Source organism: Arvicanthis niloticus, chromosome 3 (assembly GCF_011762505.2).
Source record: "Arvicanthis niloticus isolate mArvNil1 chromosome 3, mArvNil1.pat.X, whole genome shotgun sequence".
In the NCBI taxonomy this organism is placed as follows: Eukaryota; Metazoa; Chordata; class Mammalia; order Rodentia; family Muridae; genus Arvicanthis; species Arvicanthis niloticus.
In genome coordinates, this window is record NC_047660.1 from 49,728,325 (window position 1) to 49,744,981 (window position 16,657).

The following is a 16,657-nucleotide window of genomic DNA, read 5'->3' on the forward strand; positions in this document are numbered from 1 at the left end:
AGGCCACAGTAGTCTGGGCACAGTGACAGATACTCAGAGGAAGGACCTCTTCTCTCATGGTCTCATGATTAGAAGCAGGGTGGATGTGAATGGAGCAGTATATATGAACACTGGAGAGACCCAGGCAGATGCCTGAGCACAACAGAACATTAAGAGAGCTGGGACAGTGGTGGGGACACTAACGGGAGCATGTGGGGGCAAGGCTGAGCTGAGGGGGGACAGCCTGGATGACTGTGAGGCACACTTGGGAACAGTCCAGACTGGGGGAAGGGAACAGTTGGCCCCTCTAGATTGTCAGACAGGGATGGGTAAATCAGTTGTTCTCTCTCTCTCTCTCTCTCTCTCTCTCTCTCTCTCTCTGTGTGTGTGTGTGTGTGTGTGCGTGCGCGCGCGCGCGCGCGCGCGTGTGGCGTAGGGTGGGGCTTCTATGGGGTCAGCTGTTTCCTCTAGAATATAGAAGTGGAAATGTCAAGATCAAGGCTGCTGCTAGGAAAAAGGTATAGAAAAACCATGGAGAATCACAGATTAGCTGAGGCTATGTCTCAGACTTCAGGTGCATGTGTGTGCACTTGTGTGTGTTTGTGTGTATGTGTAGCTAGGACAGGAGCAGTCTATTGGGAAGCAGAGAGTAAAAGTCCAGTACATCTTAGGCCAGAATCGCCTGTAGCTCCAAGTCTGGGCAAAACATGGCCTTTGGGATGATGTCTATAAACTATGACTGGCCCTTGTCAGAGGGAATGGCGTCAGGGGTCCTCGGGACACTTTGTACATTTGGATATCTTCTCCAAAGTAATCTGCGTGTTCTACTTCTCAGGCTCCAGCAGGATGACACACACATCCAAGGGAACAGAGACTGGCAGTTCTCTTTTGTCCCGTCAGCACTGGTCGTGGTGTTGAGCACAACTTAGCAGGTAGCATTGTCTCAGGGGGTGCAGAGTACATTAGAGATGTTATAAGAGAGGAAGGGGCTGTGGCACAGGAGTGGCTTCATGGTACCACAGGACTTCCCAACTAGATCAGGGTAGCTTGAATCCCTTTTGGTCCTCCCTGTGGAAACTCCCACTTAGAAATATCCAGGGTTGGCCCCTTCAGGCAAGCCCTGTCACTGCTCATTCGCATGGAGGAAATCAGGAAGGAAGAGTGAAGGAAGTGAATTTAGGAGCGTGTCACTCCAGCAGGGCATCCCACTGTAGAATAACTCATTCCATTTTGATGAGATAGAAGTCAAGGTGCCTGGTTGTGAGGTGGCTTGTCCAAGGTCACACAGTGATTGAGAGTGTGAATGTCAAGATGCGCTTATTCTCTGAGTACGTGTATTTATCCCGAGTCACGGGACAGAGCAGAATCCCGAGGAGGGTTTCACCCTCTTGGCTTTGAACAATGCCACCTGACACTCATTATCAGTCGTGGCAGCTTCAATGGCAATTCAGCCTGTTACATACACACGAGTCCCAAGGAGGATAAGGCCCTGGATAGGAGGTGCAATTGGACACAATTGGTTCTACATTATTATTATTATTTTAAACGGACTGTACCCTGTGTCACACTGGAGACCTTTAGATTACTTCAGTTTCAAAACTGCCTTGCAAACATTTCTTATAATTGTTTAGCTCATTGGCTCAGCCAGTTGTCTCTTTAGATGTCCCTTTGCCTAACTCCTGGAGCTTCACCTTTCCCCTTCAGCCTCTGGAAGCTGTCCTTGCCTGTTCACCCTGGGGGAATCCAGCACTGGTGCTAGCATTACCTGCATCTCTCATGGCTCTAATCCTGTGGACAGAAAACTAGATCACCGCAAGTCCTGGGGCTTGTGTTCATTGGCAGGGACCTGTGCCCTGACTGAGTGATGGTTTGGCCTAGGGCTCTGTGAGTTCCCAAGCACAGTGTACCAAAGCTCGCAACACTCTGAAGTTATGCAAGGGCTGTGGAAGTTTCTGCTTTTGCAATTGCCCTGGGTCAGTCTCTGCTGGCCTCTCACCGCCTCACACCATCACACCTCTGGCGGCCTTCTGCCCCGCTCTCTGAATGATTATTCAGATTGCTTGTCTCTAAGAAGCTGCTTTCATGGGCTGCCTCTCCTACAAACAATCTCTACTGGCTCCTTATTATGGTTTACCCACTAATGCCACGCTTCTGATGGGCCTTTGAGAATGCCGATAAGCTTTCTCTTCTGCTTATTCCCTTTCCTTTCTTTCTCTCTCTCTCTCTCTCTCTCTCTCTCTCCCTTCCTTCCTTTTTCTCCCTTTTCTCCTTTTTCTTTCCTTTCTTTCCTTCCTTTTCCTTCCCCCCTCCTCCCCCCATAGGATTTCTCTGTGCAGCCCTGGCTGTCCTGACATTTGCCCTGTAGACCAGACTAGCCTTGAATTCACAGGAGTCTGCCTGCCTCTGCCTCCTGAGTCCTGGGATTAAAGGTGTGCACTCCCACTACCCAGCTTGCTTTCTATTTTCTTACTTGAAAACAAACAAACAAACAAACAAACTTTGCATCTCTAGTTTCCAGAGCCAAGAGCCCACTCATTCAGGCATTCGGATTGTCTTCTGTAGGGCCTAATCTATACTCCACTCCTCCATGAAGCCCCTATGCCTGTAGGTTAGCTGCCAAACCTCATCTTTCTGGAGAGGAAACTGAGCACTGATCCCCACCCCCCCAAGAGAATTATCACCAGATAGAAAGTGGAAGCAAGATTTTCTAACCCTCAGAAAGACATTTTTGTTCTCTACTTGGATGAAGACGGGGTACTGACCTGGAGAGAAAGAGACCCCAGGAAATTAAGAGATATATCCCCTGTCCACTTGGTTCTATTGTGTTCTTGCAATCAGTACAACACAATTAAGGACTTAATTATAAGCTGGTCTTCACTGTTATTTAATCAGTTCTAAACTAGACTGTCAGCTCCTTGAGGGTAGGGAAAATCCCATGGACTCTGGGACCTGTCTCCTCTTAGCACAAGGCTGAGCACATGGAAGTTCAACCCGGTATGGCCAGAACCTTTGGCAGCAGAGAAAGCTACAGGAGTCTTCCTCTGCGCGGATGCACGCAAGGTGCACGAGTGAGTGTGTAAGGAATGATAGTTCTGGTGAAGATCCAAATTGATTAACAATGGTTCCAGGCCCCATGGTTCTGCAGTTTTCTTGCCTTGCCATCTGTCCTAGGAGGGGAGGCAGCCTTGGTTGAGTGCTTGAGCCAGTCAGTGTGCTTCCTGACTGGGAGGCTATGGTCCTGTATCAGGGACCCTGTCTCAGCAGAGAAAGGTGATGTCTTGAGCATACGCTGCCCCCTTCCTCTCCTGCCTGGTTGCTGTTCTTCCTGGCATTCTCTGATGCTCTCTTTCACTTCTATCCTGTCGTAAGAGAGCCAGCTTCTTAGCATGAGCCCATTTGGAGCATTTCCCTACTCAAGGCACTGGTGTTAGGATCCAGGGGTCTGAACTAGGGTGCCTTAGTCTACCAGCATCTCCTAGAATGGATGGGAACAACGCAGAAGGCTTCAGCTCCTGTTACCTGGCAGCTATTGAGCCTCGGCAACTTGCTGTCATTTTGATGAGATTGGTACCCAGGAAGCTAGGGAAACAGAACTCTTGTTTTGATCTGGTCAAGGTGCATTCTTTTTCCCTTTCTTCACACTTGATGTCCAGATTTAAAAGTGTGTCCTTGGCAGAGCTGTCTAAACAGACTTGTATGTTGGCAAAGTGCTGAAGGCACCTGGGAGGGCTCATGGGTGGAAAGGTGGCATTGTCTTGGCTCCAGGGGCTGAGTCTTTTGTGACGGATACATCCCCACCCCGACCCCCACCTTTGCTTGGCACACATCTAAAGGACACCACTGGCATGCCAAGCCTTTTCTGGGCTTCAGCTCCTTACCTCTGGAGCCTCAGGCACAGGGGATGTGACAATACCTGTGTTGGCTTCCCAGTGGGTGGAAGTTAGTTGGGGTCACTGGGGGAGAGAAAATGGCTGCTCATATTTGTCTTGCCACTCACCTTTGCACAGCCTGGGGCATATGTGTTTATGTACCCTTACACTGACACCTGTGACTTCTGTGGGACCTTCCCTTTCCAAACCTGAGAGGTGACAGAGTGCATAAGGACCGCTGTGTTCCCATTTTTTCGAAGAGAAATCTAAGGCTCACACAGTGAGTTACCTGCAGCCTGTCTGGGAGTCAGTCTCATCTGGCACCCCAGCCCTGCTGGTGTGATGACTGAGGCCAAGCAAGCTAGGTTAGCCATGAGAAGGCTGTGGAAATGTGTTCTCTCCAGTGTCTGAGGAGGAGTGCTCAGAGAAGCTGGGGGAGGGGCGTGGCTGGGGACATCTTTTGCTCCATCACTGAGATGGCAAGGCAGACCAAGCAATTAACCACCAATGAAGACAGACCAGCAGGGTGGCATTCCAGGGTACTCTTGCCCAGATTGGCCTCAATTATAGGGCACAATTACTTGCTGAGGTGTTGTAGGGTAGTTGCCTGTACATGCCATGCAAAGTTTTGGGGGTGCTCCTTGGCTGATGTGTTTACTTCTGGGAGACCACATCTGAAGCCAAAACCTCCTTTAGAACATTCATCCCAATCACTCACAAGAAATACTGCCCTTTGGCCTCAGCCTTGAAGGCTCCTGTGTGGAAGTCAAAGTTCTGATTTTTTCCGGTGAAGACACACAACTTTGGTCCAGCCCCAGAATCTACCCTAGCTTCAGTGTGAAGGTCTGGAAGGCCTCACCTCGGTCTTGACTTTCTCCGTCTGGGATAAAAATGTCTCTGTCTCCCTGAAGGTAGACGAAGAACTGATAGCGGTGTAGACCAGTGGTTGGCGGTGGGGTAGGAGGGTTGTACGCTGTAGGAAAAAAGACAAGAGACATGGGTGGGTTCACCACCATGCTTGCAGCATCTCCTGGCAGCTCTTTAAAACAATCACCTTTGTTTTTCCATCCCTGGTGACTGACCTTCCTAGGGTCATCCAAATGAAGTCACACCCACTGCTCCACTCCCTCCCCCATTAGGATGTATGCTTGCTGGGATCTCACTTTTGGTGTTTTATTTAAGGTGTATGTTTGGGATAAGTAGGGGTGTTATTGTTGGGAGTGGGGCTTCAGTTTGGCATAAAAGGTTGAGGCTCCCAGGCCTTTCTGGGCCAGTAGATGGGTGTTGGTGGTGTTCTGTTTTTGTTTTAATCTATCCAGATGGAGTCTCTGCCTCAAGAGAAAACCCATTTTCCCCTATGAGTGTGTTTGGCAGTGGGTTTTACTATCTTTTCAGCATTTCCTTATGAAGTCAATCCCTAAAGAGGCCAGTTTCTTGGCTGGTTTGGGAGGATCTGGAAGTGGTTACCAGGGTGGGTGGGACTGGGTTCAAAAGGTTTGATCATAGGCACTGTAGAAGCTGGGAATCTCAGGGCACTGAGGAGAAGACTCCCTCCCTTTCACTCTCCCTCTTGGAGGCTGACTGCTTTGGAGGGTAAAGTCATAGGGTGAAGATAGCCATCTTCTTTGCCCCATGCCCATGCAGCAACTGGAGACTTGGGTGTCCTGGCCTAGGTCTTCTAGGCTGGAACTTCTTTCAGTGTTGCTTTGCCCCTTCCCACTGTTCTTTCTCCATTTCCCTTCTCAAGGAGGTTACACAAGCTGGAGCCAAAGTCTTCCTGGGTTGAGGGTGGTGGTGGGCAGGGGATGGAAGGGAATCAATAGTTGCAAGGAGGATGCTAGTGGCTGGGAATGCTGGCTGATCATGACCCTCCTTCTCTTTTCCTCTCTTAACCCGTGAAACAAAAGAGGGAATGACCGTTTGGCACTGTTGGAAGTAATTCTCATAGAGTGCTTCCAGCCACTGGGCCACCAGCATACCGAGAGCCAGGGGATTTCCTGACTGTTCATCTTTCCCATCACAGATCAGATTGTGTGTGTGTGTGTGTGTGTGTGTACACTGAGGGAAAGAAAAAGGGTGTGCCAAGAGTCATGTGCATTTGTGTGGCTTGGGGTCTACAAGGGAACAGGTGACAGCATGCCAATATTCTGAGGTTATTTTGGAGCTTCTGAATTTTGGTAACTTAGGGATTCCTCACAAACACTTATAGGGCTAAGAAAGACTTCTGAGCATGGGTGTAAAAAGATTGTCCCTTCTTATAAATGGGTGTGTGGAAGGCAGATGAATCTGGTGGCTTCTGGCCAGGCTTGAGGGTTTGGGGTATATTCCTCATGGCTAAAGACAGGTGTCCAGAATTCTCAGTGGACAAGACTGAAATTAAGGATTTAATTCCAGGGGAGAAGAGGAATTTACCTCCTCTTGCTAGGGACTTTCCAAAATACCTCCCATTCAAACCCTCCAGAAATAAAGATTTGGGAGTAGGGATTGGGTACCCCACATGTTGGCTAGGAAGGACAACTTCCTTCCACCCAGGTCCATTTTTATGGTGACAAAGCTGAAATTGAAAAGTGAGACTGGGCCTATAGGAAGTGGAATTGGGATGGGCCTGCATGACACCAGCCCATGCTGCTTCCCAGACTGTGTGGGGCCATTTGTTTTCAGTCTTTTGTCTGTGGCCAACTCATCACCTGAGCATCCAGGGCACACCTTGGGGATGGGGACCTCAGAGGGAAGAGGACTGGGGTCTGGGGGGTCTGGGGAATTTGGTCATAAGTGCCCTACCCATGAGTGTACTACCCAAGGGTCTAGTGAGCTAGACCCTTGGCTGGACTCTTGTTTTCTCAGTTACATGATAAGGGGAAGCCCTCCCTCCACCCCTAACCCACACTTCAGCTTCTTTAGAATTAGACCCTGGGGCTGGAGGTATGGTTCAGTTGGTAGAGCACTTGCCTAGCATGCTTGAAGCCCTGGGTTCCATCACCTGATTGGCATAAACCAAGCATGATGGTGCATGCTTGCAACCCCAGAACTTAGAAGACAGAAACAGGAGGATCAGAAGTTCAGGATTATTCTTGAACTATGTCAAATTGGAGGCCAGCTTGGAATACATGAGACACTGAATGCAAAAAATTGCTATGACATCAGAAGCTACAGGGGACCTCTATAGCTGGTATTTGTACACACTGTGAATCAGTGTTATAGTTACTCTTTCTTACATCTGTTATTAATGTCCTGTCTAGAGAAGGGGAGCTGGAGGAACCCACTCACCTGTTATTGTATTGCCACGAATATTCCCACTTTTCATGTCAGCACCCTAAAAGGAGAGACAGGAAAGACCGTGGCTTACTTTCTGGGCAATGATGGTAAAGGCTGACTCTTGCTTCAGCAAGCCCTCTGGGTCCTTAGCCGCTGACCTTTCTTTGGGAGCAGGATGGAAGAGGGGTGTGGCTGCCTCTAGGAGAAGACTTTGGAGGTGGAAAATGGTGCTTCAGGGAGCCAGGGGGAGAGGAGACTGGATGTAGAGTGTCAAGGGGTGGGAGGTGTCCTGGAGGCAAAGAACAGATACCTGATCTCTGAGGGATCCTGCCTCAGGACCACCAGCTGCACCTGAGATTGGGTGCAGGATGTAACTGTGGGTGGGGCGCTTGGCCTGGCTGTCCTTAGCAGCTGGCTAGTTAACTGGGTTTTGTAGGAGGGAGGATTGTGCTCCCTCTGGACCTTTTAAGCCTATGAGGCAAGGAAGCAAAGGGAGGTCGGGGTGGGGGTGGGGAGAGAGTGGACTGCTTTAACTGGACCCAGCCACAGCTTTGGGCAGCCTTTCTAGCCTCAGTTTCTCTCTGCTTCCCTCTGCCCTCCTTCCTTCCACTCTGTGTCTGTGGGATAATGAGTTGCTCCCGGAGGCGGGTAACTAATTATTGTTTTTGCAGGACTGGTGGATGCTTAGATGAAAGAGACTGGAGCCAGGCCCCTGGGTCTGTGCCACAGCTCGGGGCCCCAGGCCATGCCAGGGAGCCCCGCGGGCCCCTAGGTGTGGGGTTTTATAGCCTTAATGATGGTGATTAGTGTGGTTCTTAATTGATTCTGCCAACACCTAACTGTGCCCTGGCCCCCTTTCCACCCAGTCGTTCCTGGGGCAGTCTATGCCTCTCATTCCCTGAAAGTGGAGGCAGGGTGGAGGGGTGGTTGGGGAGGGGAGGGTTGTACCCTGGTTAACTGAGTATCCATTCTAGGACCAAGAAGGGACACTGATGGAGGTGGGGTGGGAAGAGACTTAATGTCTTCTGCTTTAGGCTGTATTTGTCCACTGTTCACTGTGGGTCTCCTTGCCCATGCCCCTTCCTTAGGCTCGACTATAAGGGTCTAGGCCATCTTTAGTTGGGAGAAGGGGCAGCAGGCTAGAAGGACAGAATCCTCCACCATACGTCCCACTTCATCTTCCTTCTTCTCCTCCCTCCCTCTTTCCTTCCTTCTCTCCCTCCCTTATTCCTGCAGATTCTGATGCCCATGGGTAGCCTTGCATTGGTGCCCATGGCAGCCTGCCTGGGTGCTTCTCTCAGTGCAATCTCTTAGTTCCTCCACTTTGGGTTGGCATCAGACCCAGATGTGACCAGAAGCTGAGAGGCTGAGGTTGAGGTGGGAGAGGGTGAAGGTAGGAGGTTTGGAGCCTGGAGGCTTTTCTCTTCAATGCCTGGCCCTTCCAGAAGGGGAGGTCAGAACCCAACAGACGCCTAGAAGCACCCTCCTAAAATAGCTCTCTTGACTACCCATAACAAGGTGGGGAGGAGGCAGGGAAGCCCAGCCTTGCAGCCTGCTCTCTTTTCTCTGGCCTCCCCCTCATTCTGCTTCAAGGCAGCCCAGCTAGTAGTTTGTTTAAACCAAACAATAGCAACCTAGGCCAGGCCCGTTTCTTTTCAATTCCCTATGGGCTTGGGACCCACCCAGAGCAATAAACAGGCTTCGCTCCTCGGAGAGGGCAAAGAGGCAGTGAGGGTGGGGGCTGAGCCTTATGGGCCAGGAAGCTGCTGTTGTGGAATCAGAGCTGAGCCCAAGTGGAAAGTCTGACTTGAAGCCTTGCTCAGACCCTGGGAGTATCTTCTCACTAGCTAGACTTTCTTTGTAAAAACTGGATGCAAACCCTTGGGTTGGGCTTACAGAATCATGCCTTCCACCCTTCTTGCCTTCCTCCCTTGTTGCCTCTCTGTGCCTGTGTTGCTCTGGGTGTTAAGGACATTTAGCCTAAGTTGGTCCTGCAGACAGAAGCCACTCTTGCCGTCAGGAAGGGTAGAACATGATAGTGGAGAACCCATATTCAGTGAGTGGAGAGAGTGACTTACTTGAGTTGGGTGAGCATGGTTAAGCATCCTTAGGCTATAATCTCTCCTCAGGTTAGTCCTGAAGGGGCTGACATTCCTACCTTGGGGTCAATACCAGTAGGGGAAGCTAAACTCCAAACACTTAAGAAAATTGGAGCCCAGAGAGGCTAAACTAACAGTCCCAAGTCATCTGAGTAATGGGTGGGAGAACGCCAGTGTGATCGGGGACTAAGGGACCCTGGGACTCCCAAGGCTGACTAATCAAGGGCTCACTCCTTTTAGCCCATATTACTGCCTTGTGCCTTTTCATGATTTCTCGGCAATCCCATTGCCCCACTGGTAAGCACTGTTTTCCAGTCAGCCATTATTAGACACACAGTCATTGGATGAGGGTGTAGCCCAATAGAATAGGGTGCTTAGCATGTGTGGGGAGTTGGGCTAAATACTAACCTATAACCAAAGGGAACCAAAAGTATCTGGAGGCCTGGGGCTACAATGGAAATGTCTCCCAGCCCAGCCCAGCCCAGCCCAGCCCAGCCCAGCCCAGCCCAGCCCAGCCCAGCCCAGCCCAGCCCAGCTCAGCCCAGCCCAGCTTTCCTAAAATATCATGGTAGAAAATCATATCCATCCTGGAAAGCTGGAATGTTGGAGGATGGTCCAGACTTAGTAGGAGAATATGAGTGGGATGCTGAGAAAGGCCAGCTCTGCCCTAGAGGCTGGGCCAAGAAGGGACCCTGGTGGGGGTGGCACAGACACTACACTTGCAATATTGAAGAAGGACCTGCAAGAGGCCAGGGACCACTGAGAGCCACCAGCATCTTTATCCTCTTTCTGATGGCCCCAACCTGCTGGCTCCACCTGCTGTGGTAGCCCCCAGGTGTTCTTGGTCTTATTTGAGACCCAGCAAACCCAGCCTAGCTTCCTTTCCCTTTTTGTACCTGAAGACAGATTGAATTGTTTTACACGAACTTTTCTAAGTGCTTAGTTAAAAAAAATTATAGAAATTACAAAAATCATAGAAGCGGGTGGATTTCTGGCCCTCAGAAACAAGGGTCAGAAGCCAAGATGGGCTTTTCAGAGTGGCAGGACTAGGGTCCCTTTAGGTGAGTGTATGTCATATACTTGGGGGACATTCGGGAGGTCACCCAAGTGTCAAGAACAGATGGTGCAAGGAAGCAACTTCTTTTTTCAAGAATCAGTATCTTCCTTCCTAGGAAAGGAAATCTATTCTCTGTGGGTATCCAAGGTGTGAGGAGCTGTGGCAAACGTCTCTGTAGGGCAGACCCTATGTGTGCAGGATGTAAGAGCAGTGGTTGCTCTTGTGTGTATACATGTGCACATGCTTATGTAAATGCATACATGTGTATGCCATAGGATGCTGGGTACACACATAGGAATTCCAAGCACTCTACAACTGGGCAACACTTTGGCCCTAGCACAAATGATTCTGATTACAGAGAAGGGAGCACCTGGGTCTCTCTGTATCTGTAGATATGACGTTTCCTTTCACTGGCTCCCCTCTCTGTATCCACTGTTCCCCTGTTGAGCTAGCTTAGAACTTGGAGATATTTAGAGAAAGTTGGGGCTTGGCTGAGAGCCACGGGAACCAAGAAGACTTAAAACATCTTAAAATGCTTCTTCTGGATGATTTGTCTCAGGTTAAAGAGCATGGTGCTGGAAGCATCTGTCTGTCTGTCTATCTCTAGCCTCCAGAGCAGGGACTATCTCCTGCTTCAGCTTCAGATGCCCCCCCCCGCCCCCCCGTGATATCTTGCACACAGTAGGTGGGCAGGGATGTTGCTCCTCTGCCCTTTGCTACCCTAGTCAGGTCTACTTCTCATCCACACCCTCTATTTCCTCTCTTTATGGCGACACATGTGTGCTATCCTCTCTGAAACCTGCCACTTTACCCCACTCAGAAAGTCTACCAGATAAAGGCTCAGGCTCTCGATTTGATTTGGTTCTTGAATGGGTGGGTGTGGAAGGGGGCCTGGCTGTTGCAGTTCCCAGCAGGCTTGCTGTCCTGCTGGCCTCATTCTGCTGCAATTACCTACAGGCAACTAGCCACCCACTCAGGACCCCTTTCAGAGCTCCAGGTCCTCAGGCTACCTGACCTCCAGGGAAAGGGTCACACACATTTCCTCTAGCGCTCAGGAGATGGTTTAATCTCTTCACCCACCTATTCCCATTTACAAGGAGGATTCAATCACTTCTGCCTCACTAGGATTCTCTCTGGCAGAGAGAGAAGGTTTTTGGGTTTTTTTTTTGTTTTGTTTTTTTTTGTTTGTTTGTTTTGTTTTTTCCATTTCAGGGCGAGTGAAGGGCATCAAAAGAGGCCTAAATTTGAAATCGAAGGCACAGAGAGATAAAGAAGTGTAGTAGGAGAAACGGAATACTTGTGTAGAAAGTGAAGAAAGACAAACCCTCCAAACAAATAAACAAAACAAAAACAAACCCACAAAAAACAAAACAAACACACAAACAGATCCAAAACAAACAAACAAACAAAAAAACACCAAAAAAAAAAAAAAAAAACCCAACCAAACAAAAAAACACAACAAAACACCAGAAAAAGGGAAACTAGAAACAGAGTCCAGACTCCCTGACACTGGCACGGAATGAGAAAGCTCCTTGCTGTTTTGCACAGCTGCCTGCAAGCTGCCAAGTGGCAAAGGAGCCAGGAAAAGGCACAACACTGGAAAGTGCTACCCAGCAATCTGTGTATTCTGCAATTAACAAGGGCTAAGTGAGTGGAAGGCATTGACAGCTCCCAGGCTCTGAGATCCCCGGGGGCTGTGGCTGCCAGGCCACCAAATGGCAGCCTGGAGGAGACCCAGCTCTAGAGATGGTGCCTACTCTAAGGGAAAGCCTTCTAGTCAATTAACCCCATGGCCTGCTCTTGCCCTGGGGCTTGGTCACTGGGGCAGGTGGAATGAAGCCCATGGGAAATGGTAGCAGGCAGGCACACAGATCTGAGGCCTCCTGTCAACTGAGTGCTTCTAGACCCCAGGGTGTAAGATGGCCAATTATTTTGCACACCTGTTTCCTTCAACATACGTCAAGATCAAAGACTTGTCAGGTCTTTCCCCCCTGCCCTCATAGGCAGTAGAGACAGGAATGGCGAATACTGTATTTAGAGCAGACCAATGGACGGACAGCAGATCCTGGTACCTTGACACCAATTGACAATAGGACCCCTGGGTTTTGGCTCTGAGCTAGCTAGGTTTTAGATCTAGGTCTTCAGATACTATGGTAGGCTGGGTGGGGTGTAGCTGAAGGGGAATGGTTTACCTCTTCTAGGAAGTAGTAGCCAAGGATAAGGGAACATCACCCAAAGCGTAAGTACTCTTTATCACACTGGGTTAATGTGCAAAATTTCCAAGGCCAAGATCAAGGTTGTCTGTGGCTTGAAAAGATAGGTAGCCCCAGCACTGTGTTCCAGGCCATGGGAGGTGTAAGTGCTGTCTCAGCAAGACCTGCTCACTTGACACTGACTGTGCACAGAGTTGGGCTTGTGGGATGATGGCTGGGAAGATGGGGGAAAAAAAAATGAATGGATTGACGAGATGTTCTGTGTTGGGTACAAGACACAGACCCTGGTATTCTGGAGCCTGTGGTCCAGAGGAGCAGATAGACAAATTAACAAAGAAACGACCGTGGTGGTTGAGGCCTGGGGCAGTGCTCAGATGATAGAAGATACAAATGGTAGGGGAGAGCATGATCCGGGAAAGCTATGGTGAGGAGACTAGTCTTTGGGCACTGAAGGCTTCGTGGTAGTGTTTTGTCAGTGGCCAAAACAAGGGAGGAAAGGACAGCTCACGTTGAGAAATCTGCCTGCTATCTTTCAAATCTGCAGTGTCCCCCACAGGCTGTGTGCTTGAACATATGGTCCCTGGAGGGTGGTGTTCCTTTAGGAGTTTGTGGAGCCTTTGGGACATGGTACCTAGTTAGTGCCCATGGGCCATGCCTTGAAATTTCTATGTGCTTCACTTCTTGTCTGTTTTCTTTGCTTCTTAAGTCACCAAAATCTGAGGATCTGTAGCCTCATTTGGAGGTTCCCTAACCACCATGCCTCCCTACCACGGCGGACTACTCCCTCTGAAACCACCAGCTAAGACAAATCCTTCCCTCATGTTGTTTCTGTGAGAGAGATGGGAAGTTAGTAACAAACTACTTGAACGGTGTGGGAGCATGGAAGGGACAGGGAAGGTGGATTTAGACTGGGCCACTGGTTGGAGCCAGCCACTAGTATACAGGCTTGAAAGAGACTCAAGAGGAGACGGGACACGCAAGGGAGAGGCCAGGCTCTGATGGCAGGAAGTACGTCAGGTTGCAGAAGGTCAAAGGCATCAGCGTGCTGAACCTTGAGTTCACAGGTCCTAGGCAAAGCCTTTCTGTGTTCCAGAGACTCAGCTGCCATCTCAGGAGGGTTATCGGAGCTAGCTGGCTGAGCTGCCTCTCAGGTTAAGAGGGGATCTGGGTTAGGCTGGGTTTTGGTTTCCTGTCTTGCCAAAGGTCAAAAGGGAAGCAGCTGGATTCCATTATCAGTGGCTCTCCCTGCCCCCCAGCATGTGAGCTTGGGACCTGGGACCCCAAACACCTGTCTTCTACATACAGGAAATTTTTTGTTGTTGTTGAAGGCTACAAAGGTACTCAGCATTTATTTTATTTTAACTTTGTGCATATGTGTGTGCGCACACATGTGTGCATGTGTGTATGTGTGCATGCGCGTGCATGTGTGTGCGCGCGTGTGTGTGGTCGCTCGTGTGTGTATGTGAGCGCGTGCACATATGCTTGGTTGGCTATGTGTATGTGTATGCATGGAGGCCACGGGTCAGCCTCACAGGGGCAGACTCCTCATCAGGACTTTTGCATAAGTTAGTTCACTTCAGCTCCCACTTTGCAGGAACATCTCCCTGAAGTGCAATGAGGCTGGGAGAGCGCCCTCTTGGAGGGTAAAGACCTGCCACCCACCCAGCTTATGGAGCTATGTTTTCTGCTCTGGCTTCTGGAAGTCACAAGACGGAGAAAATGGAGACATCCAGTCGACAGGTGACTCAGGCATCCAACATGATGACAGGGCCAGCCAGACTTCTGCCCAATGTCATTACCAATTAGCTACATGACTTTTGAGGAGCCACTCAATTTTTCAAAGGTCTCAGTCTCTGTGCCTCTAAGTAGTGATGGTAATGTACAGCTGGGGCTTCTCACGGAGTTGCTGTGTAGCTGTAATTAGGAAATGAAGCCCCGAAGCCCCACAGTGCGGCCCAAGTGTAAGGGTCATTACCAAGCTTGCTCTCTGCTGAAGCTTCATGAAAGGCTAGTGGAGGGAGGGGGACGCTGTGGCTGCCTGCGCGCTCCTCGATTGTGACAGGCCCAAGAAGTGTCTGGGCCAGGTCAGGCTCACAAGCTAATGGCTGTGCCTAGGGCTCAGAGGTTACCCAACTGTGACTGTGGCCTGTCCCGCTGGGCCCGCGCTTCCCCCAGGCTTATGGAGCAAGCAGCATATGCTGTTTATTAATAGGTCTTGATGAGGGGCATTAGTATCTCTTAATGACACCATCTGAGCCTGGTCTCTCCTCTTCTCTTACTCCTTGATCCTTTGGCCCATGCCCAACCCCCATTCCACAGGGCTGCAGGTCTGGAGGAGGCTCATGCCAGAGGGACAAGGCAGGAGCCATTGTCTGAGGAAGAGAGGGCTTTGTTGTTGGGGGAGGTCCAGCTTCAGGGATTAGAGGGAGGGTCCCAGTAGGCAAAGTGGCAGAAATTTGGCCAGTAATGGCTCAGTGACTGAAGGGAAGTGGAACAGTGACAAGACTTTTAAAAGAGCCAGGAGAAATGGGTATGGCTGTGGGATAGTAGAGGCCACAGAGAGTGGGCTTCCTTTAAGGGAGCTGCTGAGGGTGAGGTGGGTGGGGGTAGGGCTGAGGGGACTAGGTCCGAGAGAGATAAGATGCTCACAATTCCCACGCTCAGCATATACCTATGTCACACATATGCACTCAGTCACAATGTGTTCTCATACTCAATACACTCACTATGTGCTCATATGCACTTACACACACCCATATATCCACATATACTGTATAGACACACAGTGTGCTCATACACATATGCATATGTGCTCACACATACACACATATGTGAACTCCATGTTCACATATGCACTCACTTTTACACACACACACACACATACACACACAAATACTTACCCAGCAGGCCCACTTACAACTTCCTAACATATTTAACATGCATATAACACTCATATGTAGTTACATGTTTGCACTGACTATACATATTCTTACACACACACACACACATAGACACACATACACATATATAGAGAGACAAATAATCACACTTATCCACTGATGCTCACCTCCTACATACTCACAAATATAATATTCAGAAACATGCGTTCTTAACATGCTCATTTCACACATATTAGTGAGGTGCACATATATATATATGCATATATATATACATATATACATGTTTATAGACTTGAACACAGCAAATACAATATGCTCACATGTATACTATGTTCACACATCCACAATATGTTCACACACGATCATGACACACAATCTTTCATACACTTGTCTCTAAATTTACATACATGTAGACACATGGACAGCCACATACCTATGTGCAAACACACTCACACATACACACACGCTCCATACACTAGCATGCTCATACTCAGACCCCTATGCTTCCATTCTTACTAGTACACAGATATGCGACCTTCACTCACATACACTCCTCTCCCAGGTAGCCTGTTATTATTGGTGGTACAGTAAGAGTTTTAGCATCATGGAAGGGGCTGGGCAGGCGTCTAGGCTACAGCATGGATGGTGGGAATAAGGAAAGTGGCAGGAGGTGTGAACAAACAGAGAACTCACTGATACAGAGGTCTGTGGGTAGCCCCAGAGATGGCCTGTTGCTCTGGGGTCTAAGGGCTGGTAAGCCTCAGTTGGGAGGTGCAGTGTGTGTATGTGTGTGTGTGTGTGTGTGTGTGTGTGTGTGTGTGTTGGGGGGGAGTGGTTTGCTGGGAGATGGGCCCATAAGTCTAGTCCTCATTGGCCTTCCTACTTGGATGCTTGCAGGAGGCTGCAGGGATACTGGTTCCTGCAGTAATTAGGAAAGGAGTGCAGTTAATCCCTAAACCAAACAGGGCTTGAGAAATGGCAGCCAGAAGGAGGGAGCTGCAGGACTCACTCTTCAGCCCTGACTCTTATCAGGCCTCATCTCTCACCTGTAGAACCCTGTCTTTCTGGCTGCTGACTGCACCTCATACCTGACACCCCTTCCCTGCCCTGAACTGTGTAGAGAGATGAGCTAAGAGGGCACTCATACCTTGGGAGGAGGTGACTCTACCAGACTTTTGCTTCCTATTTCATAGCAGACCCCTAGAGAGTGATAACCTAGCTGGTTTGATGTCTAGAATGCCAGGCCCCAACTTGGGAGGCTCCTGCAGCCATTGTGACTGCTTCC

General features: G+C 49.6%; 1 protein-coding gene across 1 annotated transcript in view; it reads right to left on the minus strand.

Annotated features, from left to right (window-relative positions):
* Positions 1-16,657, minus strand: part of Pebp4 (phosphatidylethanolamine binding protein 4) — a 217,359-nt gene that overhangs the window by 6,444 nt on the left and 194,258 nt on the right. Inside the window, exons 5-6 of the mRNA XM_076930789.1 lie at positions 7,116-7,161; positions 4,708-4,821 (exon numbers count right to left, since the gene is read on the minus strand). Of these exons, the coding sequence (XP_076786904.1) occupies positions 4,708-4,821; positions 7,116-7,161 (160 nt within the window). The remainder of the gene's footprint in view (positions 1-4,707; positions 4,822-7,115; positions 7,162-16,657) is intronic.